Raw genomic sequence first — 13,794 nt, forward strand, 5'->3', positions numbered from 1 at the left:
GTTTAGCTGCAATTCAAATTATTTTTAACTACACTGTTTGAAATATGTTCAGTGTAGATTTTAATTTATGTTATATGCAACACAACAAGATGATGCATATATGCACATGCAAAAGATAGTAATAAGTTCCAGTGTACATCAAGACAAAATATCAGCATCAGATTTGGAGATGGACAGTGCTACACAGTTGATAAAAAAATCTCAAGTAACCACTAATTGATTAGAATTTTTGATTATTCTAGTAATCATTAGAGGAGTTTTGAAATCGTACTTTAGTATTCAGACAAGAAGGAACAGCTGTGCCAGCATCCTCCTGAAGCTCCAAGTGTGATGCTCTACAGTTTTATGTTTAAATTGAGGTTAAAAGTTTTCAGAACCTACACTGGAAGTGTCAGGAAGAACTTCTGATTATAGCGTTTTTAAATAAATCTAAATATTTTTCCTTTTAAAAAATGTTATCTATTCACCAAAAATACACCACAATTCGAGAGAGTAGGCAAGAATTAGTCATCTTGTCTTGTCCTAAGACATTTAAGGTAATTCCATTCAAGGCTCATTTACTAGTTTTCAGATGGAAAAATGTTAGGTCAGTTATGCTAGTTTTGAATCAGTGCTCCCATGCACTATACATTGGTTTAACGACTAAATCAATGACAAAAGACATCCATATATCATATTTTAAAAGAAATACTGTTTTTGATCTAAAGATGAACTTGTCTATGCACCAGCAAGTCAAATAATTCTTCTTAAAAGATATTCTAGTGATAGTAGGAAAAAAAAAATCTTATTCTTTCTAAATACACAGAAACAATTTATAAGGAAAACACTCTGCCTTTTTTTGTTAACTTATTTCATAGCTCATAAAATACTTATTGAGTTCCTGCTGAACAAAATTGCTTCTTGAAGTTACGATACAGAATCTCCGTGAGTGGTACCAGTGGTAAAGTGGTTTGTATTTTTCCTTCATTGTTATGGTAGATCCAAAACAAGTAGAATGACCTAGGTTTTTTCCTGGCTTACAAGTTCCAAACATAACCTCAATAAATGAAGTAGCGAGTAATTTTCAATTAAAGCAGATAATGTTTTTTTCCTTGTTGCTAATGATATATAAATCCACATATATCACAGCATCACAGAATGGCTGACGTAGGAAGTGACCTCTGGAGATCACCTCGTCCAAGCCCCCAGCTCAGAGCCGGTCATTCAAGGCCTTGTCCAGTCAAGTTCTGAGCACTTCCATGGTCAGAGACCCCACATCTCTCTTGGCAACCTATGCCTATGTTTGATCACCCTCACAGTAAAGAATGTTTTTGCCTGTGCTTAGATTAGAGATATCTCACTTCACCTGAACAGGCACAGAAGAGACATACATATTAACTAAATCATTCTTCCTAAAAACATAACAACAAATTCTTTTTCAGCATAATTCAACAACACATATCCATTTAATCAAGGAAATGTTTAAAATGTATTTTAAACACGAAGTGCTTTTAAACATAGCACAAAGATCTCTTTGCAAACAATTTTTAATGTACTAAAATATCAGTGTTTTTCTGTAACGATTTCTTTTAATAACAAGTGGCTAGAAAAATATAGGGCTGGAAAGGAAAGGGAAGAAAGGCACATTCAGCCTTTGCTCACTGCACATTAGTGGCAGACCAGGTTTCTATGGATTCTGCACATTGTACAACTCTCAGGCAACAGAAAGAGATTCTGAGAGATAACGAAACCCAGAACTACACTAATTGGCATTGCATAAGTGTCTTTGTCATGAAATGGTCACCTACATGAAACCTGGAGAACAAGAAACTCAAAAAGATACCACAGGACCTTCTAGTGGAAACCCAGGGTACTGACATGAATGAGAAGGTTTTGAAAGGAGTGGGATGAGCCAGAGGAAGAACTGGAAGGTGTACATGACAGAAATAAATGCCTTTTCTCTATGCCATGGTTTTATCCACTTAGGGAAATGAAATATAAGACACAATTACACAAATTAACTAATTACTTACTATAGCTAAACAATTCTGCAACAAAATGCCCATTAAATGAGCTCATCTATAATACCTGCCAATTTTAAATGGAAAATTCAGCTTGTCAAAAATTTATAGGAAAGTCCAATTTGGAAGGATTTTTCTCAATTGCCTTTGCAAAAACTCCTCTCCCAACTAATAAAGATGAAAAATAGCATATTAAATTATTCTGTTAATATTCTTTCATAATAATTATCTAATTCAGGATAACAGTGTTTATATACAAAGCAGACTATTTGTCTATTACTGAAGAAATAAAGTATTTTAAATCAAATGTTTCAAATACAGATTTCAAATACAGCAATTAGCAAAAAATTGTAATTATCAGTGAAAAAGGGCCATGACAAGTTAATTTTAAGAGGTTACAACATCTGCTGCATTTTCTAAAAGAGCAGTCTGAACAGCAGAAAGAAAACACATGTTTTCTCATTTTACCTGCCTTGTCTCTATAACAACCACTGATGCAAGTCGTATTTATTGCTACACCACCAGTGTCATATATAGTACAATTAAATGAAACTGAAAAGGTCAAAAAACATCAGAGTAGGTTCTCCACAAGATGTCTAAACCTGATAATGTCAAGGTGACTCATCTTCTCCTTTGATTCATAACCATTATGTGCCCTTGACACTGCACAGGCTGTTAATACTTTTTATAAATCAAAGCCTCCTTTTCCTTTTTAATTCAGATATTTTCTTAGTATCTCTGACATTTAGGGGGATGTCACTACGGCACTTGCAATAACATTATGATCTCATAAGTTAAATAGCAACAGAATTCTTCTTTGCACACGTACTTGTATATTTAACTCTGGATTTTTACTCAGAAAGGCTTACATTTCTTTGCTCCTTCCTAATATTATTGAAGGAAAATTAACATACACTAAAATATCAGTGTCCTTCTGTAATGATTTCTTTAAATAACAAGTGGCTAGAAAAATACAGGGCTGGAAAGGAAAGGGAAAATTTCTGATAAACACTTGTATGGTTATGTGAAAGAAGACAGCATCTGCTCCTTGAAGGGTGTCTAGACAAGAATCTTTACAATGCAAAATGGGATAATAGAAAGAGGGAAAAGCCACAAAGAAGAACACACAGGGACACAAACGTTACCACGAAGGTTGAGGGTGGCAGTTACAAGAACCAAACATGCTCAGTCCCACTTATTGATAAGGGTATGGGAAATATGGGAGTATTCCTTCCAGTAAAATTATCTGATGGGATGATAAAGAAAAAGGAGAAGCTATGACCAAAATATGGAGACACAAACCTGAAGACAAACATAACTAAGAAAAGAAACAAACCTTGTCAGGAACACTCAGGGAAGGGCTATAAGAAACGACGGGCATATCCAGGAATTTGCAACTGGTAAGCACACAAACCCAAGGGTCCAGGGTGCTGGAACAGGGTGCCTGGAACTACACCAGCTGATGAAGGCACACAAAGGTGAAGGGGGTTGGTGAGGAGCAAAGCAGGAAAGAAACAGAAAGGGTCACAATAGGAGGAGCCTATCAGGGCTGGTCAGCATGTTTGTCTGACTGAGCCTAGTGCCTCATCATGGTCTTCAGTCCCAGCTTCCTTGGAAATCCTGTCCAGTGCAAGGGCTGTGTGCTGCAAGGACTAAGTACCAGCTGCTGGTTACACAAGTATGAAAGGACAAGACACGGGGCCAGCAAGTGGAGACAAACCAGTGTGTAGACACCCTGGGCTTGTGGTGTGAACAACAGGAGCAAGCAGGGGTCTTGGAACCAGCTGCTGGTGTGGGAATAATATGTGGCTTGAACACCACCCACCAGGAGGGACTGCAGGGTCATAAAAAGCTGTTCTATGTCCAGTGGGAAACACACAGAGCTCCTAGACTGGCTAAGATCCTCCACTCAAAAGTTTTGAAAGGTAAAGAGCCATCCGGGGGCAGAATCACTGTAATTCCCACTCCACATATGTACAACCAAGTTCGTGGTGGCACTGCCATAACAGTTCAAGGAAGTAAACAAAGATTAAGGATGAGCACTTCAAAGAGCCCAGGTACAGCAAGGAACAGCAGGTCCTCTGCTAAACAAACTGCTAGCAAAGTGGGTGACTGGGTAGAGAAACAGGCCTGTGGGCTGAGCCACAGATGCAAAAGCATCATCCTGCTTCACAGTGAGGGAAGTACAAATCCGCAATTACTAGCTACAACTGTGCATGGCAAGTATACTTCTTTTCCCATCTAGCTACTGCTTTCTGATATATGTCTTACATACATATGTATCTACAAATGTATTCACATAGATAACATATATACCTATACGTCAAATCATGTATCCGTATATGGGAACTAGCTCAAATTGTTTGCACACCAGAGCTAATGGAGAAAATGAAACTTACCAATTCAGCTTCATTCAAAGAAAATAGTTCTCTTCTGTAACTTCTAAAATTTACTATTAACAGATACCCAGGCAAACTCTAAGATCCAGCTCTGTGGTTGTCTACACAGGAAAGACATGGAGTTAGTGGTGTGGGTCCAGAGGAGAGCCATGAAGATCATCAGAGGGGTGAAACATCTCTCCTATTACGACAGACTGAGAGAGCTGGGATTTTTCAGCCTGGAGAAGAGAAAGCTCTAGGGAGGACTTACTATGGCCTTTCAGTATTAAAAAGGGGCTTATAAAGTCAGTTTAGGTTAGATATAAGAGTTTTTTACTATGATGGTGGTGAAACACTGGAACAGGTTTCCAACAAAAGCTATGGATGCTCTATCCCTGGAAACATTCAAGGTCAGGTTGGATGAGGTTCTAAACAACCTGATTTAGCTGAAGATGTCCCTGCTCACTGCAGGGGGCTTGGACCACGTGGCCTTTAAAGGTCACCTCCAACCCAAACTATTTTATGATTCTGTGATCTTAGCTTGAAGTCCACTCCCTCCTTTTGGTGTTACTAGGGCTCTTGGATATTTAAGGTGTGCATTATTTTTTGAATGAACTGGAAAACATTTCCAAAAAGTTCCTGCAGATTTGTTCTTCACTTCAGAATTTGCTTTTTCTTCTTGGTTCATCACAGTGTGAATGTGGTGAACTTAAGGCAATGCTACTTAAATATCCACCTGGGATCCACAGGGATGACTAAAGCAAAGACTTAAGGCCTAATTTTACTCTTGTATCTTGTGCGGGCAAAGGCATGTTTGGGTAGCAAATATTCCTATAGGAATTAATGTTAATTAGTGTGGTTAGTTTTACCCCATTTCTGAATAAGCACACAACATATTTGAATAGGAAAATCTGTGTTCATTTGGGAAGAAATTGAGCTAAACACATTATTTTTAAAAAATAGCAATCTCACACTTTCCCTGTGATAGCTACACTGAAATACTTATGCTACAGCTCTGATTTACCTTGGAGACCAGACCTACATTTGAAAACACTTATGAAGATTCTTCTTATTTTCGTACAGTTTCTTTACTCTTATGAAATCTATGCTTGAATGTTGCAGAACCACCCTGTCATCAAAGCAAGCAAAATAAACAAGCAAACAAAAACAACTTCCTGAACAAAAACAACCAATAAACTTAAAAGCAGTTAGTGGGCCTATATAGCTCCTTGGAAGTATGTATCAGATGCAAAATCACGAGGTTGGTTCTGCACAAAAGCTTCCACAAAAAACCAATGACCTGGCATCCTGCTTAACATTCTCAAGAAGCAACTTCAGGTTATACATTCTAAGCTAGATATAAATTACCTTCCATCGCTGGCATCCAACATCCAATTCCAACAATAATAGCAACACTTTGCAGCAGAAGCAATGGGCCTAAATTTTTGGTGGGTGCAGTGGAGTGAGTGTGGGATTTTTGTTATTATTTTAGTTTGATTTTTTGCTTGTTTTAAACAATGCATTATTAGCTTCACGCCACCCAAATAAGGACAGATATCCTGTGTTTTAAAGACCATCCAACCCACAGTTTCTTTTCAGCCATAATTTCAACTACATTAACAACACTGAACAAAATATCATGGAAAAATATTTCGAGATCTCATAGGAAGAAAGCAAGCTCCATTAGAGGAAAATTACAAGGCTCAGAAGTCTACATTAATTTTACAGATAGAAAAATCTTCCTTCCCATTAACATCCTTACCACCTTAATTTTTCAACTAAGTCCCTACACACCCACTGTAACATCAGTCACAAAGCTCTCTGAACAAACATGTCTACTCACATGAAGCTACAGCAAAAAAAAAAAAAAAAAAAAAGCTATGGGAGGGGCAATATAATTTTATTACTCAATGACTGAGGCATCATCATGGAAATAAAGAAAACTATTTTTGTCTGGAACAATGAGATCCCAAATCTTAGGTGAAGTTTTATACCATGGTAAAAAGGAACAAAAAAGATAAATTAAGTAATAGAGGGAAACTGATACCATTTTGTGTTCTTGTTTTGGAAAGCATGCATGTTCCCAGCCTTCAGAAGACCCTGTACTGTTTCGAGACACTAGTGGAAAGAAACAGTAAATACAGACATAGTTCAAGCTTACTGTCTAAGTCAATTTCTGAATCTGTACATTTTCTTTCTCCTGCTAGAATCAACACACTCACATGGGGTATTGTAAAAATTTTCTCTATGAAACACATGTCAGTCACATTTTTAAAACCCTTCTTTCCACCATTTATCTTATTCTTTACCAGGCTTGTGTCTTATTGCTGCTGCCTCTTGATCTTATCAATCATTATGATCCTGGTCCATTTCTGAATTCACCAGGCCACTTGGTTTCTATGGTAGATTTACCAGAAACCCTGACTATGGTCAGGAGAATAAGAATGAACTCTAAGAGAGATCAGTTTTATAGGAGAAACTCCCAGACAACAGTAATCCTCCAGTCCAAGGTGACCCAACCCCCAAAGGACAGCTTAACAGTGAAGATGACAAAGTAACAATGATACAAAGAAAGGTTTACAATGAAAATAAAAGGAACATAAAAACTATTCCATATAGTAAAACATTCCTACTTTACATTGTAGAAGTAATAAAATATCCACGTAGATAAAGGAAATTACCTGTTACAATCATTCCTGTCACATGTTGACACAAATTAGCATGTACTATAAATTTCAACCTACACAGCTAAACTGATGCTCTTAGAAATTTTAAAATAAAAAATATAAGTAAAGTCTCTGAAAATCAGCCATGAGCATACAGGAGGAAATCACAGTCTTTCAGAAATTACCAACAACAGCAACACTGTATCTGGTTACTGACCAGCACATGTATCACATTAACCACTATTTCAGCACATCTTTACTCAAGATTTTGATCACAAGCCTGATTTATGTTCACTAAATGATCCAGCAATTGCTTTGCAAGTCATTTCCTCAAGCACAAAAGCCTCCCTATATTCTCAAAAGCTGTGTGATACTGATGCGCAGCCTTTCATGCCAGTGTGAAAGCAAGTAGTTTACTAACTCTACAGTCTGTACGTGTGACTTGCAAATACTGGGGGGAAGGAGGAGGAATAAAGGCCTGTTTTAAAGACACTTCATTTTTTCTTCTTTGTTTAACAGGACTCAGACTCAAGCTCATTTTTCAAACTACTTGCTCTAAATGAATGGACAGAGCTGAATTTTAGTAAGTTCTCAAAACACACTGAACTTAAGGAATGCAATACCTTATGGATACATCACACCCCACCACACTAAATATAGCTGCACTTTTAAATTTACATTGCTAATGGGACTTCTGGGTCTTTTTTGAAAATATAAAAGCAAATAAGCAGTTTTACCAGTAAATATCCTATGTGTTCCTGAGTTATATTACAATTTTTTGTAGTTTTGATGTCTGCTTTCTAATTTTTCCCTTGTTATTGTCTCTCTAGGAAGACAATAAATTTACGGACAAAATGGATGCACTGGTGGAAAAGTATTCTTAAAAGGTCCAAAGCAAAATAGAAACATTTTGTCTGTCACTCAAATTCAGTCCACACAGTCAACTTATAAACTGGATTGACGGATCAAGCATAGTTCACATATATAAAGCCACAGGACAGGGAAATGCTACAGGTAAGTCGTGGCTTCAGGTCTATTTTATCAGTCGCTCATCCAATTTCTCTGCCTATCTCCACTGTTCTGTCAAGTTTCTCTATTCCAAACAAGTATCAAGCTAATTTTTAGAACCAACTCAAGCAGCATCATTGTCAATTTTCACTGTTCCAATACATTACACATAATGAGAGTTGTTAAAACGGCTTTGAACCAGAAAGTTCACTATGACTAAAACAAAGCAATGGCAATCACAGTTCTTTTCAAATAAGGTTAAAATCTAAGTGGGCAGATTTTGAAGATTTTTAGAAATTAAGCATTTCAAAGGAATTTTAACTTTGGGAAAACGGTGATGGCGGGGCTCAGTTCTTTTGGAAAAATAAAAACTGATCTGGAAACTTATTTTAGTATATAAGTCACCACAAGAAAGTAGTTCAAGTTCTGCCAATTTTTTATCAGAATTTGATACAGAATAATACCTCTTACTTCTACTTATTTTTTTAACCTGAGACTGTAAATGTTCACTTATCTTTGCAGTCAAACTTGAAGAATTTATTCAGTTTACACAATTCCTCTAAAAACCCAGCCCACAACAGAGCTAGAGACCAAACAAGTCAAGATTTCTACTAAAGTATTGTTTTAGCTGTGACTATCAACATATATGTACAAAAAACCCCAAACATTGTTACTTTATTGGAAAATACAACGTACATATCTTTACCTGCAGCTCTGTAAAGTATTTTAGGTTCAAAGAATATGCATGGATTTTTGTCCTCTATGCATGACAGCAGCAATCCTTTGGCCTGCAGAGGACTCCTTGGAATAACAACCTGTAAAAATATTTTTTAAATAGTTTATTTAAAACTGCAATTCTGCTAGAAACTTCCTCAATAATACTCAACACTAAGCAATTATTTGCTTTAAATAAATCTATGCACAGATTGAACTGTTCTTAAAAAGTGAATTAACATCAGTGCTACATTATTAAAACACACTCCAAATTTTGAATTTTACTTTGTTCATTGATGAGGCTTTAACAGTTCCCCTCTATACAGTGATTTAAATACAAAGGTACTCTGCCCAGGTAAGGCAGAACTAACATCTTAACAGTAACAGCTGAAGTAAAAGGAACAGAAAAACGTCAGTCAGATTTACAGATACATGAAGTATATATAAATCATACATACGTAAGTATATATATATATATGAACTTAGTAAAATTAATGTAGATGTATAACAAAAAAATTCAGCTGAGTGATCCTCATTTGCTTGGGTAAAGATTCATCAGAACAGACCTTGAAGGTATTCAGACTTAGTCCAGTAAGTTTTGAAGGCTACAAAAGGAAAAAGCTATTTAAAGCTGACTTTCTTTGCTTACGGTGAAAGACTGAAATCTGTTCGTTTTGGAAATAAATAACCAATAAATACCTTAAACTATTATCAAGCAAAGAAAATTAAGCAAGGCCTCCAAATGTAATCCAAATACTTGGAAGGAAACAGTATAATTCATATGCCAACAGAAGAGTTAACTTCGGATGATCTAAGAGAATTTCTATTACAAGAAGAAAGTTACCCAATTATGGCAGTTATAAAGAAAATAGAATGCAAGAGCCGAATTCCCTCAAATCAGAAGAACTGACTAATTTACATCCCAGAGACCTCAAAGAGCTGGAACATGCAGCATGAAGTCTACCAGCAAACACTTCTATAGCTGTGAAGTTAGAAGTCACTGAAAACATTAGTTCTAGCACTTGTTTGAAAAAAAAAAATCCATGTTAACTACAGCCATGGCTTCAGAATATATTTTGAGAGTAATATCATTTATTTATATAAAAGTAATATAAAAGAGTGAAAACACAACCTAAATCTCCTATTACATGAAATTAACTCAGTAAGTGATTTTTCTAAACAAGGGAAAAGCAGTTTATTAGTATTTCACCAAAGCATTTGGTAACAGACACATGGGAAATTACCCATGAATGTCACTAGTACAGCTCCTTAGGAACCATTTTTAGGACAGATTTTATTTACCTTATTCATTTACGATATTAAGTCAGAGCATGGTAACGAAAACTATTCCAAAGTTGGGAGTCACTACCACTACAGAGGATGATACCAAAAAGACCCAGTTCATATTGAGGACATGACTGACAAAAACAAACTGAAAAACAGATACTGAAAGTCACATGTCTAAGGATTATATTTTTGTTACAAATTTAGAACTCAGCAGTAGAAATTCAGATTGGAATTTATTATCTACTCAAAGGATGACTAGCATACTATACAGTATAGTTCTACAAAAAAACCATAACATAACCAAGGAACTGTTAGTGCTATTGCAAAAATCACTGCTAGAAACTCAGCTGGATACTTAATTATTCTTTCAACCCTTTGAAAAGAAAACAAATTGAACAGATGTCCAAAGAGCTCCAGATATTAATATTTCTTTGATACTTTGTTTAGTCTAACGAAACAAAGACTAAAGAGAGTACAAGTGGTACTCTTAGGATACAAAGGGCATGGAGAAGGACAGATAAATATACAAGTTAGTCAGGGACAAATTTAGGCTGGAAATGAAAAAGAAAGCTTCTAAACATGAGAGAAGATATTCTTACAATGGAATGCAGAGAATCAATATTAACGTCTTCCATGTATATCCTCACAATAGTGGACAAAAGCTACAGCCATCCAGTAGTGTCCCCAAACCCCAACAAGCTTTGTCTAAGTACCAATGACCACAGTTCTTCCCCTGAATAACCAAAGTTGTACAAACTCCCTTTGGCTTGGGAAATCCAAACCTTACCTGCCACTTAAGAAAAATACAAAGTAAAAAGCCAAAAACCTTTCACAAAGTTTAATAGGAGGGTTGTTTTGAAAGCCACTCTTCCCAAACATCAAACTCTACCCTTCTCAGCTTATAAGACATTGCCTTTCCTCCTGTAATATGGAGAAAATATACTTAAATAGATATGGGACATTTGAAAATGCACCTGAACCACAAGCTCATTTTAACTTCTTGATTTCTACGTTAAGAGCCAGGTTTAATAAAAAATACCTGCAATCTTGAAACATTATGAACTGCATTAACAAACAGCTTTGCAAAAAATATTAAAGGAACAACACTTTTCAAAAAGCAACAATATTCAAAAGATAGAGTCTAAAACACTTCTCTGTGCACAAAAAACTAGTAGGTTGTTCCATCAGTTCCACAGAATCAATGTGCCTTTACCTTTAACTGAGATGACAGCTCTTAGTGGTAGCAGCTTATTTTAGCATTTTACCCAAAGGAAAGTGAAAGAAAGTGAAAAACTAACACAAAGAGCAGCAGAAATTAGCTAGACCTGGCATCAGTATTTGAATCATCTAAATTATCTTTCGCTTTCATATGATAATAAACTACTTTAGTGTTTAAACAAGCTCCAGAAAATATTTGATTTAATAACCTGGCAAAAGACTTTGTAGATTGCTTTTGTCTATAATCAGGAAATACTTTCAAGTTCAGAAGAGAACCTCAAATACCATAAAGAATACCCAAAACCAAAAATGTATCCCATTCCTCAAAATATAATGAAATAAAATGTGAATAATACCAGGTTTTACATAAGTAAAGAGAAAAACAAGTAGGAGAAATTGCTATGGCCTCCCTGTAGATGAGTAATATCTGAAGTTTTAGGACACCAAAATCATACATAGACAACAGTTTAAACAGCAGATAAACAATGAACGCGCCTTTAGAACACTAATACTGGTTCTGCTTAAATCTTCCACATTAATCTGCCATGAGCCATTGCTCAGTGGTCTGGGTGCCAGCTAACAAGTTCACAGACAAAAACTTACTCAGAAAAAAAAATTGGGAGCCTGGGAAACAGTGCTATCTTAATGTGAGATTACTAGATCCTGCCCCTCCCTCTTCTCTAGGAAAGCTATCCACCTAAGCACTCAGCATCTTCATTTCAAGGGATGCCACCGTCTCAGGCAGAAAGCTTGCATAAAGTTCTCACTCAGAGAATTACCAAGCAGTTGAGGTTGGCAGGGACCTCCCAAGGGTCATCTGGGCCAATGCCCTTGACCAAGCAGAGCCATTCAGATCCAGTTGCCTGGAACCACATGCAGACAAACTCTGAATACCTCCAAGAATAGAGACTCTGCAAATTCTCTGGGCAATCTGTGCCAAGTGCTTCCTCATGTTCAGACAGAACCTCTGGTGTTCCAGTTTGTGAAATTAATTTAATTTCATATAAATTAATTCAATAATGCACTTAAGACAGATGCAGAAAGAAAAAAAACAGAAAGGAAAGTACTACCTATCAAGTGTTAGTTTTTAGGTTCTGTACTATACCGTACACAAAACTATGTAAAATGTATGGCTGTAGTGCAAAAACTGACAAATACGAAATGCTATGTCTACTAAAGATTGCTTCAATAATGGCTATAAATTCTCAAACACTTAGCACAGTTTAAGTTTTCTAATAGTTTTTAATTAACATAGTCAGATATTTTGTTATGGACTGACACCTACTCTTCTTCCCCTGTCTGCATCCAGACTCACTGCTAGTCAGGTCCATTACAAAACAAACAAACAAAATAATTAATCTTCATAAAGTAAGAGTTACTATACCTTTATTCCTGGACAGTGAGCAAAAAAGGCTTCTGGACTTTGAGAGTGATATAGTGCACCATGGCCCACACAGCCCCAGGGTGCTCTAATGGTGAGGTTTCCACAGTTGAACAGATCCCCAGAGCGGTAACGGTATTTTGCTGCTTCATTAACAATCTGGGAAGATTTATATACAAAAGTAACATTCAGTTCAATACCTCTAGTTATGCATCAAGACACTTCAATACATGCAATGTAAATACATCATCTGTTCCATGCATGGGATTCAGAGGATGAAATTAGAAGCAAAGGAATACTCTAAGTCAGTGCAAAGACAAACATTTTCCAAGGCAAATAAACCAATATTTTATTGTGTTCAAGTTAGATGCCTGAGCCTCAGGGGTAGCCTTATAACCCAGTTGTTTCCTCATTCCATACTGTCAATCAGCCCAGACCAGATCTGTACTTTGTCTTGCGGACACATGGCCAGCTGCAGCTGTATGCTGGCGAAATGAGAGACTGTGTTCGGAAGACACAGGCTGTTGAATTTAAGGCTGCTGAAGCCAACACAGCCACAAAACCAAAAATTAAAACAAACAGACATTTGCCTCAAGCCACATCTTTAATTTCCATTATTCAATAAGCCTTCAAACTGGCCTTGGTACAGTTTACTGTTTACAGTACAGTACTAGTACTGTTTGCAGTTTATGCCTGTTTACTTAAAGCATGCACAAATATTAGTAATACAGCTGTGGTTATATTTGCAAAAATTACATATTCAAACCAAGTACTAATGCTAACAGAAGAGTAATTTAAACAGTTGTAAGATTTCTTTTAACCACTCTCAAATTTATTAGTACTAACCTGATCAAATGCTGGAAAAATGTAATCTGCAAATTGAATTTCTGCAATGGCTGTAGCACCAGTAACAGCAATTCCAATACCAAAGCCAACAATTCCTTGTTCACATAAAGGGGTGTTGAAAACTCTGTCTTTACCTATATAGAAAAGAAACAACACCACACAATTCCTTCAATACACCAGCTCTAAGTGGAAAATATTGTCCCAGAAATATTTTACTTCTAAACAAGTCACATGCAATTAAGCATATGGCTGTTTAGATGGGCTTTTTTAGGTGCAGAAACAATAGCCATTCATTA

General features: G+C 36.3%; 1 protein-coding gene across 3 annotated transcripts in view; it reads right to left on the reverse strand.

Annotated features, from left to right (window-relative positions):
- BCKDHB (branched chain keto acid dehydrogenase E1 subunit beta) overlaps positions 1 to 13,794 on the reverse strand; it is a 117,883-nt gene that overhangs the window by 81,204 nt on the left and 22,885 nt on the right. For all 3 annotated transcript variants that reach the window (XR_014227340.1, XR_014227341.1, XM_082302639.1), the window contains exons 4-6: positions 13,499 to 13,632; positions 12,656 to 12,811; positions 8,759 to 8,867 (exon numbers count right to left, since the gene is read on the reverse strand). Coding sequence is in view for 1 of the 3 variants with exons in the window: in XM_082302639.1 (XP_082158765.1) it covers positions 8,759 to 8,867; positions 12,656 to 12,811; positions 13,499 to 13,632 (399 nt within the window). In the remaining 2 variants the exon portion in view is untranslated. The remainder of the gene's footprint in view (positions 1 to 8,758; positions 8,868 to 12,655; positions 12,812 to 13,498; positions 13,633 to 13,794) is intronic.

This window comes from Coloeus monedula, assembly GCF_965178545.1.
Source record: "Coloeus monedula genome assembly, chromosome: 2".
Lineage (NCBI taxonomy): Eukaryota > Metazoa > Chordata > Aves > Passeriformes > Corvidae > Coloeus > Coloeus monedula.